Source organism: Narcine bancroftii, chromosome 5 (genome assembly GCF_036971445.1).
Source record: "Narcine bancroftii isolate sNarBan1 chromosome 5, sNarBan1.hap1, whole genome shotgun sequence".
NCBI classification, from domain to species: Eukaryota; Metazoa; Chordata; class Chondrichthyes; order Torpediniformes; family Narcinidae; genus Narcine; species Narcine bancroftii.
The window spans coordinates 248,002,081-248,018,230 of NC_091473.1; the positions used below are offsets into that span (position 1 = coordinate 248,002,081).

Sequence of the window (16,150 nt, forward strand, 5' to 3'; positions counted from 1 at the left end):
GTGAGGGCCAAAGCCTCAATACTGGTCCTGGACATGATTAGTCACAGTACTCGGTGCTGGTTCAGACTTAAAAGAGACGGTTTTACATTGCAGGGCCAGGAACACTACTGATGAGGCACAATTGAGTCTCTCAGCAGGGATTTAAGCTATAAATCCAGACTGATCCAGTCCTGCGCAGTTTTAAGGAATTGCCTTTCAGAACCACTGTCGAATCAAGTCTGTCTTCTCAGGTGGATATTAATAGGTGCCCTGGCCAACACTTAGTGATCAATGGTTCTCAACCCTTTTCAGTCTAAGGCCCACCTGGCTTCCGGTCTAACATGCCATGGCACACTAGTGGTAATGACTGAGCACTATTTTCAAGTCAAATGGCCCACTGGTTGAGAAAAACTGGAATAGACACCCTGACAAAGCAACCTTTTGACGTTATTGAGCTGTTGCTTCATTTCTATTTTTGGGAGCTTGCTGTGCTGAGGTACCTGTCTCCCACATTACAACCCTAACCCTTTACAAATCGTTTCATCGACACGATAGGGTGCCCCTTTTCTTGTTCTATATCAGTGGTTCTCAACCTTTTTTTTCCCCACTCACATACCACCTTCAGTCATCTGTTACTAATCACAGAGCACCTACTTATCCTGAGGGATTACTGAAGGTGGTATGCGAGTTGGGGGGGAAAAAAAAGATTGAGAAACATCGTTCTATATTGATTAGTTACAGACCTTACCTTGACTTGGTCTCTGGAGGACATCGTGAACAACATCGTAGTGGGCCTCGAGGTTTGGGCCAGCTCGAAAGGATGAGAATTTTAGACGGGTAAAGACGGGTGCTGAAATTTACAATACTAGGGAGCTGACAGAAGGAAAGAAGATCTCTTCAAATGCACTTGGACTGACTGAAGTGGCCAACTGTTGCTTTTATTTAATGAATCCCATTTGTTTATTTAGATTGGGGGTGGATGAAGACTGAGAAGGTTTGAAGCCCACCCTCTAGCCCTCAGCTGGAATTTCTCTTTAAGGCACATTTATAGGTGCTAATGAAGGGCCTGATGTGCCTGAGTGCTTTGCCTAAAGCCTTCTCAGTGTGTTTGATGAATAAATTATTCCCTGCTGTGGGCCACTGGATTGTAGCCATCTCCAAAATAAATTGCAAAGCAGTTGATTGTCTAAAGGGAAGTGATTTAGGAAATCCTTCAATTCTCTCTGTCAATCCGATAATCTTATTGTCTCAGGCCAACCATTGTGATTGGACGGTGGCTAATTCGCAGCTATTGGGAAACAAACCCAGCTCTATATGGGAAATCCTGTCTGGATCCTTAAAGTATTTCATTAACTAATTACTTTTGAAGCTTTCAGAGCACAGTGTGGTTGAGATAAACATACTGCTCTTGATGAAGAGGTCTTGGGAAAAGGAAATGAAGATTTAAGAGATATTGTAGACAGTCCGGTAGATTTTTTTCCAGTTACAGATTTTGCTCTTTATGTAGATTTCTCGTTAACCACCTGCAATTGGTGTCGTTTATCTAACTCGATAAAGGTGTGCTGGGATGTCTTCCAGGAGTGAAAGGATGGTCAAAGTTCAGTTGAGAGGGAAAGAAATTGAGAGAGTGTACCATCTCTCAGTAAGGATGGGTTCACCCTGTATGAGTAGGAACATGCCTTTCAGCCTCTCTCAAGGATGCTAAGCCACCGTGCTTCTAGTCCACGTCCGGTACACGATGATGGCTCAGCCACGACTCGACCCAGAGGAGCCCAATCCTCATGCCAGATTAGGACATTTATCTCACTCTGACAGGCAAAGAGGTCATCCGGCTCACCACAGAGAAACTCCATTAGCCCATCTCGCTCATTATAAGACCATATGACATATGAGCAGAATGAGGCCATTCATCACATTTGAATCATGGCTGATGTATTTTCCCTCTCAAATCCATTCTTCTGCCTTCTCCCTGTAACCTTTGACACCCTTACTAATCAAGTACCTATCAACCTCTGCTTTAAATCTATGCAATGAATTGACCTCCACAGACGTCTGTGGCAATGAATTCCTCAAATTAGTCCTCATCATTGTTCTAGAGGAATTCTGAAGCTGTACCCTGTGGTCGTCAACTCTCCCACCTCTGGAAAGATCTTCCCCACTCCATCTAGCCGTTTCAGTAGGGTAGATTTCAATGAAATCCACCCTCATCCTTCTAAACTCCAGAGAGTGCAGACACACAGCCAGCAAATGCTCCTCATACCTGGGATCATTCTCGTAAACTTCCTCTGGACCCTCTCCACCATCAACACATCCCTCTTTAGATATGGGGCCCAAAACTTTTCATTATACTCCAAATGTGGTTTGACCAATGGTTAATAAAAACTCAGCGTTACATATTTGCTTTGATATTCAAGTCCTCTCGAAATGAATGCTAGGAACTTATTCGTAGCTAAACTTTTCTGTTTTCTAAAACTACAGTGCAGATATAGGCAAGAGGGCCTGTAAGAATGAAAAGCTAAATTTGGTGTTTATAAACTGGCCGACACTGACTGAGCTCCACACTCCCCAACTGGTATAAAGTGGACAACACTGGTTTGCTGCTGTGTGTAGCCACATCAGCTGTGTTTGCTGATCTGAGTTGCTGGTTTTTCAATTAGTGAGGAATTCAGAGACACGGCTTTGAACTCAGGCCTCTCATGAAGCCACAATCATAGACTTTTACCCCCCCCCTCCCTCTTTCCATCTCAAAGAAACCTCATTCCCAAAACTACTCACTCCCAGCTCAAACCTCCATCTCCATCAGAAGAGATTATCCACTGTAAATCGTCCTCTGTGCATTAACCAAATTTTAGGCATACTTAATAATCTGTTTCCATGTTTTGTGAAGACCAGTTGACCATGACATCTGGGCACAGGAGAAAAAAAAAAGGTTATTGGAGTAAATATCTTGCGTGTCTTGTCCATAACTCCACCGATCTGTAGCGTCAGCTCCAAACTTACTAACTCAGCCACCTACCTCCTCCTGTTTTAAAGATTGAATGATAGAGCATCTACTCTGCATCTGTGAGAGGATCGACGTGTGGAGGGGTGAGAACACCTTTGGAAACAGCGCCGTGGGGAGGGAAGTGCCGAGGCAACATTGCACTGACAGCCACTCTGGAGAGGAGCTGCTCTGAGGGAGCTCTGCACTGCCAGAAGGATAGTAATGAGGAACAGGGCACTGTCAGAGGCCATACTGAGAGAGTGCTGCATGTCAAACAAATCATGATGAGGGACCAAGGGCATTGTAGGGAGAGCCATGCTGAGAGAGTGGTGCACTGTGAGAAAGGTCTGTAATGAGAAGATGGTGCTCTGAGAAGGCCTGTAATGAGCAAATGCTGAACTGTGAGAAGCTCTGTAATGAGCGAGTGGTGCAGTGAGAGAAGGTCTGTGATGAGAGACTATTGGCAGGGCTATGCTGAGAGCACTGTTCTAATGAAAGGTGATGGTGCTGTGTGGGGTTTGCTGTGGGAGTACTGCACTGTTGAAATAACTACAAATGGGATGAATGGCCTCATTCTGCTCCTATGTCATATGGTTTTATAATGAGCAAGATGGGCCGATGGAGTTTCTCTGTGGTGAGCCGGACGAACCCTTCGCCTGTCATAGTGAGTAAATATCCCAATCCTGTGTCACGGGATGAGAAGGGGAACTAAAGACCGAAGGGACTTGTGTTTTTTTTCAGCACCTCCTCAACCTCAGAGCACCCCAAACCATTTTACAGCTCATGATGCTTCTGATGCAGTTACCTGACCAGGGCAGGGAACAGCCGAGTCGCCTGGGTAATGATCTCCCAAAGAACGTTCTGATCATAACCAGGACATGTTTATTTCTGGTGGTTCATTGAGAGGGATATAAACTATCACAATCATCTTGGATGAAGCATTCATCTCATAAGTTGCCCCCAGTCTGTGCAGCTCTCCCTCACCACTGGCATTGGAATATAAAATACACAGCATTTTATATTCCTTTAAAGAGAGAAACACTGCAGGTCAAAGAATTTTTTATCAGAAGAGGTGCAGTCTGAGATCACAGAGCCTGTTGTCCCTTGTCCTGTTAGCCATACACCCACCAGCATAACCACTTGTGGGGTCAGTTCAGAGACATGGTGATCAACACAAAGCACTTCATTGCTTTTCAAGGGGAGGGGTGTTTCTCTGGGCCTGCTGCCCCCGTTTGTTATTCAGCCCTTGGACCACCTGCCAGCCGAGTAATCTGAACAAACACACAGGCATCCACGGAGGTCAGGCATTGCAAGGAATTTTCCAGAGGAGCACCACCTCCCCGGCACAAAATTCATTCACCAGGCGGACGATCTCCCTCCCAGATATCACTCAGGCACATGGCAGGACCTCGTAAATAGGCTTTAACTTAAACATTTTTAGGGCTGTTGCCTCGGTGCTTAATTTTCAAAAAATGTAGACATTCAGCACGGTAACAAGCCCTTTCGGCCCCACGAGTCTGTGCTGCCCACTTTGCACCCCGTTAACCCGTTAACCCATACCCCCGGTACGTTTTGAATGGTGGGAGGAAACCACCATGGGGAGAACGTACAAACTCCCTACAGTCAGCGCGGGATCCAAACCCTGGTCCCAATGGCTGGTGCTGTAAAGGCGTGGCGCTAACCGCTACGCCAAATGTGCCACTCAAAATGGGGCCTTGCAGGCTATTTGTTTGCTGTTCAAGGTAAATTATGGACAAAGTGCGGCATAGGAAAAGCAGAGCATCGATCCTTTGGTTCATTACAAGGAGCCCATTGGAAAATTATTGAGTAACCTGTCAGTGTATTGCATATCCAAAGTCTCTCTCATGATGGTAGCAATGAGAACAGAGCATGTGCTGGGTGATATGGATGATTGCTGCTGCTCTCCTTCAGTAGTGTTCCCTGTGGATGTTCTTGATGCTGGGGAGGGTTTTTCCCATGATGCACTGGGCTGTGTCCACTACACTTTGCAGGGCTTTTTGGTTAGAGGTAACAGGTATGCCCTGTTTTACGAATACTCACTTTATAAAAATTCGCTATCCGAAATAAATTTGAATGGGTTTTGAATGAGGTTTCTCTTTTACAAAAATATCCTTCAATAGCAATGAATGGGTCTTTGGTTTACACCATTTCGACTTACGGAAGATTTCTTAGGAACGCTCTAGTTTCGTAAAGCAGGGTATACCTGTATTGGTGCCCCTATACTGCTGAAGATCCAGCTGCGCTGGATGGGTCACGTCTCCAGAATGGAGGACCATCGCCTTCCCAAGATCGTGTTATATGGCGAGCTCTCCACTGGCCACCGTGACAGAGGTGCACCAAAGAAAAGGTACAAGGACTGCCTAAAGAAATCTCTTGGTGCCTGCCACATTGACCACCGCCAGTGGGCTGATAACGCCTCAAACCGTGCATCTTGGCGCCTCACAGTTTGGCGGGCAGCAACCTCCTTTGAAGAAGACCGCAGAGCCCACCTCACTGACAAAAGGCAAAGGAGGAAAAACCCAACACCCAACCCCAACCAACCAATTTTCCCCTGCAACCGCTGCAACCGTGTCTGCCTGTCCCGCATCGGACTTGTCAGCCACAAACAAGCCTGCAGCTGACGTGGACTTTTTACCCCCTCCATAAATCTTCGTCCGCGAAGCCAAGCCAAAGAAAAAATACCAATCCATAATGCAGCCAGTCAGCACATATTCTACTACACATCTGTAGAAGTTTGCCAATGTTTCCGATGTCATACTAAACTTCCACAAACTCTTGAGGAAGTGGAGGTGGCAGGTAACTGTGGGACGTTGAGACTGTGACGGGATGTTGAGACTGTGAAGGGATGTTGAGACTGTGATGGAAGATGCTGGGCCAGGTAACTGTGGGACGTTGAGACTGTGACGGGAGGCCTGGCCAGGTAACTGTGAGACGTTGAGACTGTGATGGAAGAGGCTGTGCCAGGTAACTGTTGCATGTTGAGACTGTGATGGAAGAGGCTGGCACATCCCAAGGATGTGTGCTTAGCCCACTGCTCTACTCATTATACACCCATAACTGTGTGGTCAGGCACAATTCTAATGCTATCTACAAGTTTGCCAAAGATACCACAGTTGTTGACAGAATCACAAATGGCACTGAGGAAGCGTCCAGGAGGGAGATAGATCAGCTCATTGAATGGTATAATGACAATAAACTTACGCTCGTCATAAGCAAAACAAGGAGATGATTGTGGACTTCAGAAGGAAGCTAGGGGAATATGACCCAGTCCTCATCGAGGGCTAAGTAGCGGAGAGGGTCAAGAACTTCAAATTCCTGGGTGTCAACATCTCTGAGGATCTGACCTCGAGCCTCCATGTTGATGCAATCACAAAGAAGGCTCACCAGTGGCTATACTTTGTGAGGTGTCTGAGGAAATTTGGTAAGACTCACGTAAACTTCTACAAGTGCACTGTGGAGAGCATTCTGACTGGTTGCATCACTCCCTGGTATAGAGGCACCAATGCTCAGCCTGAGACATCACAGGCACCAGACTTCACTCCTATAGAGGACATCTACATGAGGCGGTGTCTTAAAAAAGCAGCCTCTATCCTCAAAGACCCCCTCCACCCAGGCCACACCCTCTTCACTCTGAAGAGGACAGGCGCCTAAAGATGAGCACTTAGCGGCACAGGGACAGCTTCTTCCCTGATGCCTTCAGATTCCTGAATGATCAATCAACCAAAGGCACTGCCTTACTTTTCGTGCACTCTTATTTTTATATTTTTTAATTTATACTCGTGTTGTGAGATGGTTATAATATGAATGTTTGCACTGTGTCGCTGTTGCAATCACCGAATTTCATTACTTGTTCATGAGAATAAATTCTGATTCTGATTCTAATATTTTCAGATAAATTTCACTCAAGTCAGTTGATAACCTTTGTAATACTTTATTAGGAAGAGGTTGCGGAGGTCAGATTTTTATTTATAAACCAAATACAATATAGTACATTTGTTTGTCTGTTGATCCAAGTGGATGAAGATGATTTATTCAAATTGAGACAGAAATCTCTTGAGATTCAACAGTACTGATCTGGTTAGAATTACAAATGTTGGTCCTATTATTTTATCAGTTAATATGAAGCATTAATTAATGAAAATAACATTCATTCATCTTAATTAATGAACTTATTTACATATTTCAACCAGTTGTCATTCTATGACTCCCAAAGGCTTTGCCTTCTTGTTTATTTCTCCGGATGACGCAGTTCAGGCAAAGTTTCCATGGCCGACCCATGCCTCACTAGATATCCCAGGTCAGACAAGAAATGGCAAACCAACAGCAGATGCTGGAACATAAGTTCACCACGTGGGGACAAGAAGAGGCCATTTAGCCCCTTGAAGTCATTACATTAAGCCATGAACCCTTTTCCTGGCCTTATCCATCATGCTCTGTTTGCTATTACCTTCAATATCCTTTCTAAACAACATGTATCTTAATTGAAATGTCTACCTTCATATCTTTAATCTCTATCCAGACCATTGATAAAGGCAAATGGGATCAGCTTACTCTTTGATATTGAGGTAAACATCTACAACTATATAGTACTCCCACTGTATTGCTCCAGGCATTAAGATTACATGTCATAAATTGATGTCTCCTCTAGTTGACAGAAGGCTTAGATGCTGTTAGTGGAGTAAATGAATGTGTTGCTCACCAGTGATGAAGTAAGATACTCATCACTGTGCGGTGATACAACCACCAGCCTATTGCAGGGGGCAATCTCTGTACTTTCAGGAAGACCACCTAAGGGGCTAACTCCACCTGGCCGGCTATCAATCAGCCGACCTGAATATAACCATGAGCCGGCCCCTCCTGAGCCAGTCACACAGGGAGCCACCAAGGCTTGAATTGGTGATCAGACTTTTACTGGAATAAAGCCTGTTGTACAGTCTTTTGAGTTTTGTGCTTGATTGCTACTACCTCAGCGCCCCACACACTGGGCTTTCAAACCACTGATGTTGCCCCAGTAACAATTCCATTGCAGGTCTTTTTATTGGTGGGGAAGTGAAAGTGGGCAGCATTGTTGATTTAGAGCAGCCATTCTAAAACTTCTATAGGCTCTGCCCTGCCACCCCACCTTGGACTCTGCTCAAAATTTATGGGACCCCTTCTCTCTGAAGCAGTCAAGTTTTTGTTTCTTCAGTACTTCTACTGACTATATAAAAAAATGTTCGTTACGTGAGGTGAAAATAAAATAAGGTTCTTAGTTGAATGTGCTGTGGCCCCCAGGTGAGGGTGGGACGTAGAGCCCTCATTGAGCATGGCTGATTTAGGGTTGCGTAGATGTGGTGTTCACTCAGAAAAGTACAGAATGGCCCTTTTGAAGTATGTTATTGGAGAAAATTATGGGATTTAGCATTCTTGATAATGTGTATTCTTTTTTCTAAACACTAAGCATTTTATAGCAGTAAATTAGTGGAAGAATAGATTGGCTTCAAATTCCCAAAAATATGCACTCACTTACTATGACCTATCTCTTGATAAAAATGGACAGTCACGGGGTCAAAAAACTCACAGGAAAGCAATGAATTATATAAATTTTTCAATGCTATTAAAAACATCTTCCTATTTAGAAAGTAAGTTCACAGGGAATAAAATCTGTTGCATATTATTAACTTCTCTATGTGGTATCTGCTATAAATAATCATCTGCCCACACTTGACTCCAAGCTGAGTTCAAGCCAGACAACCATGGCATCTTAAAGCGCTCCATATCATCTCAAACCATCTGCTTCAGAAAGCCCCGTCCACACGCTCGTTCTAAACGGGACTGTTCCAATGTACATTCCCGACCAGCCTTCCCCATTCTACACTTCTCAAACCAGAAGGCTTGCAAAACTTGACTACTTGAGTCTTGCCACCGGCTATCGGCTGTTCACCTCAAACCCCTCTGTTTGATGCTCTGTTATAGCACTGGTTAAGCAAAGCCACAGTTCCAAAACCACTCCTTTTCAAATCCTTACACTTTGCTTGTTATCAGACAAAGCAGATGCAACCAGGTCTTTCAGGCCAAGAAGTGGCCACAGATCCAAATTATCTACATCTTACAGTAGTCAGCCTGTGCCTTTTATTCTTAGGCAATTCAAGTGCTTGTCTGGATATCCCTTATTTCTTCTTTGGCTTGGCTTCACGGACGAAGATTTATGGAGGGGGTAAAAGTCCACGTCAGCTGCAGGCTCGTTTGTGGCTGACAAGTCCGATGCGGGACAGGCAGACACGGTTGCAGCGGCTGCAGGGGAAAATTGGTTGGTTGGGGTTGGGTGTTGGGTTTTTCCTCTTTTCCCTTTTGTCAGTGAGGTGGGCTCTGCGGTCTTCTTCAAAGGAGGTTGCTGCCCGCTGAACTGTGAGGCGCCAAGATGCACGGTTTGAGGCAATATCAGCCCACTGGCGGTGGTCAATGGGGCAGGCACCAAGAGATTTCTTTAGGCAGTCCTTGTACCTTTTCTTTGGTGCACCTCTGTCACGGTGGCCAGTGGAGAGCTCGCCATATAACACAATCTTGGGAAGGCGATGGTCCTCCATTCTGGAGACGTGACCTACCCAGCGCAGTTGGATCTTCAGCAGCGTGGACTCGATGCTGTCGGCAACTCACATGTTGGCACTACTATCTCAGGGCAGTGTATTTCAGGTTCTCATTGCATTCTGGGTGAAAAAGAAACCCCTTTTCTCCCCTTACCCTACATCTTCTAGTCATACCCCTAATTGGGGGGGGGGGGGGAAGCTTCATGTAGACTACCTCAACTATATCCCCCACAAGTAAGTCAATCAAGCTTACCCTTAACCTTCTCTTCTCAGGGAAAATAGAGCTATCGACTCGTGTCTCCTTGTAGCTGAAATGATCCATCCTTCTCTAGCATTGCCGCACAAATATTATCTCGTAGTGACCAACACTGCAAACACTCCAGCTGAGGTCCGGCCAACATTTTATAAAGATGGGGCATAACATCCCTGCTCTTGCATTCAATTACCAAACTAGGTTAATTAAATGGAAGGTCCTCAACCTGAAGCTTCCCATCCTGTACTCCAGCAAATCTCTAGCCGTCAGAGCCCTACGTTGGAGAATTCATCCCTAAACCTCTCCATTTCCCAACTCCTCTTGCCGACCTTAAAATGTTTCTTTAGGCTTTGCCCATTTGTCCTCATATGGCTAAGGTGCCAAAACTAGTGCTCTTGTGAAGAGAGCTGGATTTTTACCATATTAAAATTGAATGGTAATGCTGGTTCTTGCTGTTGTCTCAAAATGCTGTCCACATTTTAATTGCTGCATTTGTACAGTGTTCTTCACCCAACATTACAGTGGGAATCCCTTTCACCCAACGCACTTCTTGCAATGATGATCTCAGGGGTTAGGAGGAACGGTAACAAATGCACCCTGCGGAAATGATCATCCACACTCTGTGGATGGACTGAAAAAGGAATCATCTCATCCAATTGATAGCATTATATCACTTTAGGGAACAGAATAGACAAACAGTTTATGCCTGAAAAGAAGATTGTTTTACTGCTTGGTTCCAAGGAGAGACAGATTGGGAAACACAGTCGTTCGAGCTGAATTATCCTTTGTCGCTGATTCATAAACATCTACTTCTATTTCAAGGAATCCACTTTTTCCTATTTATTCCTCAGACTCAGTGGTATATTTGCTTAATCTCAGTCACCAGGTAAAATCTGCGAACAATACACAGAGCTGGGAGTTAACTTTCAGCATCTTACAGCCTAATAGTAAATTTGTTATCCTATTCATCCCTTGGACTGTGGAGACTAATTGTTTCAGTGCTATCTTCATGTAGTACATCTGTTACAATCTGTTAACCAAAGATTAATTTTTTGATCTCTTTTTTTTTCTTTCTGATGTAGCTTCGTTTAATATTTTTATCTATCCCTCCATATCCAGGTTAAAAGTTCTGCCTTTGAGCTCAATAGTGTTAGAGACAGAGGGTTTTGGTAATTGACGATGCCGTATTCTACCATGCTGAGATTTTAACCAGACCGGCTTAGTTAGTAAAATTAATAGCAAGAGGCTAAACAATTGGGAACTCCGTCTGACAGAACAAGGTTTGGTAAACAGTGCACGGAGGGCAGTTTCCAAATTCACGGTCACACTGAGCAAAACGGTGACCCTCGTGAGACTGAAGGTCGCTGTAAAATTGAACTGTGTGGAAAGTGGTGATAAGAGATGAGCAACAGGCTGTTAATAGCAGATGTACCAGGATCTCTGAGCTATTATCCATGGGTATGGTAACGGGCTGCATTAAAGCCGTGATGGACCGTTCTCTTTTGTCTTCACCTCTGGACCAGCATTGTAACATGTTGTATGGGGCACATCGGACAATCACTGTCTTGCAACCTCTGCACTGGCTTCACAGAACTCCCCTTTGGAAAATCTTTCCCCACCACCCGACCCTCCTACCCAGCAATACTTCCTGTTCAGCTTCTTCTCTGAGGCATCGAGCTCTCAAACAGAGGAAGCGAGACACCAACATGGGTCGGGTGCATAATTTTTTTAAACACCGAGCCATCAGTCAAAATACTTGGTCTCCAGCTAAACAAAACAATTAAATTAAATAAATTAAACACATTATTTTCCTCCCCATCAGGGGAAAAGTTGAACTGTGACCTCATCCTGTACAAGCCAATAATCAACCTCACCTAAGCACTACAAGCCACTATTTTCATATTCTCACTATGGATTAACTTTATTTCAATTACTATGTCCTTCCCTTCTCACAAACCAATCAGCATCCTCTTTACTACCTTACCCTACCCACCCCTACTCTACTCCACCCCACCTAGTTCAATAGTCATTCACAATTTCAAATATGGAGCCAGATTGGTACCACTAGCCAACAAACCACAAGGCTTCACAAAAGCAAATCGCATCAATAACATCAATGTTATTGCTCTGCATTTTTTTTGTCTTGAAATCAACTTCCAATTGGCTGTCAACTTGCCTTTCCATTTTGATGGAAGGAGGTGCCAAGGGCATTAGTTGGTGGTACAATCGTGGTGAATGATACTGTGAAGTAACCATGTCAATTGCCATGACAATAACACTTCTCTTGATGCGATTGGCGAACAAAATTAAATCTGGATTATGGCTGAGTGTTCATCTGAATAGAAGGACCTCATCCAGCATTTGGATCACTCAGTTACTTGCTCTTCTTTTCTCTTTTGTAAATAAATTAGAGTAGTCTCCCAACATTGCTTGTCCAACACAAGGGGCTCTTTGGGTTAAATAAATAATGTCCACAGTGACCTTGAATTGGCAATGAAGATTGGTAGATTTCTAAGGGGATCGAACCATGACCTTCATGACTAGCCTTACTGTTTTTCAGGCCATTGGAAGTTATATTGGAGCAGGAGTAGGCATTTCAGCCTCACAAGTGCAGTCTGTTCAATTATATCATGGGATTATCTGTATCTTAACTCTCACTACTTGTCTCTGGAATGGGCCTCGACAAACAGCGAGTGCAAGCCAACCCACTGAAAGCAGTCAGAGACCCATCGACCCTGTTCACTGAGTGTCACCAATGACAACCATGGACGGCGTCCCAATGGTCTCGGAAGGACTGCTGTGTGACAGAGATTCTCAGGTTCAGGATGCGATGGGGTGGTGTTATGAGTTGGGGTCAATTCGGGAGGAAGTCATTTGTATATTCATTGGCCAAATGAATAGGAAGAGAAATTCAGGAATTTTCACGATCCAAGATCTAAAGAAGCTGGTACGTCACAATACCTTCTTGGATCTTAGAAACCCAGGAGCCAAAATCTTTGTTTGGATTTGGCGTTCTATCTACAAATGTACAGCACTGCGCATATATAAAAAGAAAGATTATTCTATACAGTTCTGTCTCTGGTCAGACTTATTGTCCAACTTAACTGCCCAAGTTACAACCTCCAATTCAAACAGATTATGAAATCTTATTTTTGATGCTTCCCAGATTTTTTTTTACAAAATTTCTTTATGTTTCGTACCCCAATCAACAAATGTATGAAATTTTCTACCTAAAATCGTAAGACAAATGTCACATTTTTTTTAATACTATAAACAGTTTGGTGTTGGATGACTCATCCTTCATTGGAAAATGGCGTATAGCAACGATTCAGGTGAGTGGTTGCAGTCAGAGTTCCAGACAGCCAATGGCGGTAAGTGTTAGTATGGCAGTGAAGAGGACGTTGTGCAGGACTTGTACCCCTGAGTTGTCCACCATCATGCTGGTACCTGCAGGTCAAGAGTGACGAGAACCTTTGAAAGACTTATTCAAAATGGACATTGATACTATTGACTAGATGTCACCTCCTGGGTTACATAAATGTAAACTTGACAGCTACCTCTAGTGTTGGATAGGTTGTGGGTCTTTCAGCATTAACCTCTGTGCTTAGTTATGGGAGAGATGTCAGGATGGCACAGTTAGCGTAGCAGTTAGTGCAATGCTGCTACAGCACCAGTGACCCAGGTTTGAATCTGGCGCTGTCTGTAAGAAATTTGTTGGTTCTCCCCTTGTCTGCGTGGGTTTCCTCTGGGTGCACCGGTCTCCTCCCACCATCCACGACGTACCGTGTTTTGGGTCAACTGGATATAATTGGGCGGCACGGGCTCGATGGCAGAAAGGGCCTGTTACCGTGCTGTCTGTCAAAATTTAAAATAAGGAAGTTTAGACTTTCAATGAGCTTTAAATGAGCAGGATTCGGAGTTGCAGTGTTATACGCTAACTCTCACTCATTTAGGTTCTCGTCTGACGTAAGGGACTGATGAATTTACGTCAGCGAAAGAAGTTCCTGTAAGTGGTATGTTGCCTGGACAGGAGTTTCCCCTGATAAATCTCTGGTACTGGGGGAAGTAACCTTGGCTAGAGAGGAGGAAAGGGTACAGCCTAATTCGCCTTTACATTCTAGTGTGGCTGATTCATGGTGTATTGGATGGGCATGTGCAGCAAGAATCTATGGGTTTATTAACCTGTTTATTTTTGTCAGGTTATGAATGTCACTACAGCAGGATTGTCTCACTATTACATGCTGTTGCTTCATGTCTCCAGTGAACTTAGGTTCGGTCCTATCTGTGTACAGTTTGTGTGTTGACCCTGTGATCCTATTTGCTCCACTCCTTTAAAATAAAATTAAAATTTAATTTAAAAAATATTTAGACATACAGCGCGGTAACAGGCCATTTCAGTTCACGAGTTTGTGCTCCCAATTACACCCAATTAACCTACATCCCAGTACGTTTGGAGGAAACTCACGCTGACACAGGGAGAACGAACAAACTTCTTACAGGCAGTGCCGCATTCGAACCTTGGTCCTGATCGTTGATGCTGTAACCGTGCTACCCAAACCACCCACATTCCAAAAATGCACTGGTTGGTAGGTGAATCAGCTGCTGTAAAATACTCCTCGTGTAGTGGGTTAGTTGAGGACGATGATCATGAGGGAGAAGGGAAGCCAGGAAATAACAGGGGGAATGGATTGATTGCTTTAAGAACTAATGTGGACTTGGTGGCCTGAATGGCCTTCATGCAAATGAACAAGAGTCTACAAACGGTGGAATGTGGAGCAAAACCAAATTGCTGGACGAATTCAGAAGGTAAAACAGCATCTGATGGGGGGGGGGGAGGGGGAAGGAAGTTTCCCGACAAGGGCTTTCATCAGGACACCTGCGTGATTCGTTTAATGTCTATTTCAGCTCCCAGGTGGGACTGATGTCCCTGTCAGATGCTAAACTTACTCTGGTGACCCCAGACCTCCAGTAGTGATGGACGTGATGCGTGTGAGACTCTCACTGGCTGGACTCAGAGTCCAAGCCTCTCACCGGCTGGACTCTGCCACAACTTAAACCCCCTTGTGATGGTGGGAGGAAGGCTAGAGATTAGAGACGGCAGCTGCAGGGGTGCAGCGAGGAATGGGTCTCTGGTAACTGGGTAGGTTATGTGAATGGGGGGGGTGGCTGTCAGCAATGGTGAAATGCACAGAAACTCAGTAGGGCTGGCAGCATCTACAGGAAGCAAGGAGGAACCAATGTTTCAGGCCTGAGCCCTTCATTTAGATATGGGCAAAAGGTAGGCGGGTGGCTGAATAACGACGAAGGAGAGAAGAGGAGGGGGGAAAGGGCAGCGGGAGGAGTATGGGATATCAGGTAAGAGGTCATTGATGAATATGGGAGGGAGAGCAGAAGAGAAAAAAAAAGCTGAAATGATAGGAGGAGAGAATGGAGACAGAAGGGGAGAAGAGTTGATGAAAAGGAAACAGAGGAATAGGGAAAGAGATAGATTTGGGAGAGGGGTTTACCAGAAACTGGAAAAGCTGGCTAATGCCATCTGGTTGGAGAGTGCCCAGACAGAGTATTAGGAGTGGGCAGCCTTGGATTGGCAGTCTATGAGTCCATGAAACAGACATGTGAGTGTGGGAATAGCCTGTCGAATGGATGGCCGGAAACAATCTCCCAGACTGTGTCCAGCCTCTTGCACTCCTCCCCCTGTCCCTACTTCCCTCTTCTCCTTCCCCTGCCCCTTTAATTCAGGCGCCTGCCTGCTTCTTTGGCGCATAACTTGATGAAGGGCTCAGGCCTGAAACGTTAATGACACTTTTCATCCTAAAGATGCTGTGTGACCTCCTGTGTTTCTCCAGCCCTTTTGTGTGTTGAACTAACACCAGTCTGTAGACATTCCTGTTCAACTCCAACCAGCAACGGTGTCTGGGTGAGGAGGAAGCCTGGGGTGAGGAGGCCATTAATTAGTCCCAGGGAAGAACTGCTCCCATTTATAAACCTGAATAAAATGACCCCCAGCTCTCACTACCTGACATGACAGACCTGACTGGACATGGAAGTTATCATTTCACTTACCCTTCTACATCTCTCAGGCCTTAAAGTTGATCTGCATTTCTAAAGAACCCCTCCCCCCACCACCACCTTGTTCATGCAGGCATCCCTTGCTGAGAAATGATAAGAAGCAGTAGGGCAATATTTTAACCTCCATTCACTGGCACTCAGGGAGTTTAAATTGGATCCAATAGAATCTTCCGACATGACTGAATTACAGCTTTCTCCTTGTTTAAACATGCTGTTTGTCACAAACATCTGACATCACCAATTAAGTTGATGCACAATAAAATGGTTTAGATTGATGCT

General features: G+C 44.7%; 1 protein-coding gene across 1 annotated transcript in view; it reads right to left on the reverse strand.

Annotated features, from left to right (window-relative positions):
* Window positions 1–6,898: 6,898 nt before the first annotated feature.
* cntn2 (contactin 2) overlaps window positions 6,899–16,150 on the reverse strand; it is a 167,585-nt gene continuing 158,333 nt past the window's right edge. The window contains exon 23 of the mRNA XM_069942004.1: window positions 6,899–13,249. Within this exon, the coding sequence (XP_069798105.1) occupies window positions 13,149–13,249 (101 nt within the window). The 3' untranslated portion in view covers window positions 6,899–13,148. The remainder of the gene's footprint in view (window positions 13,250–16,150) is intronic.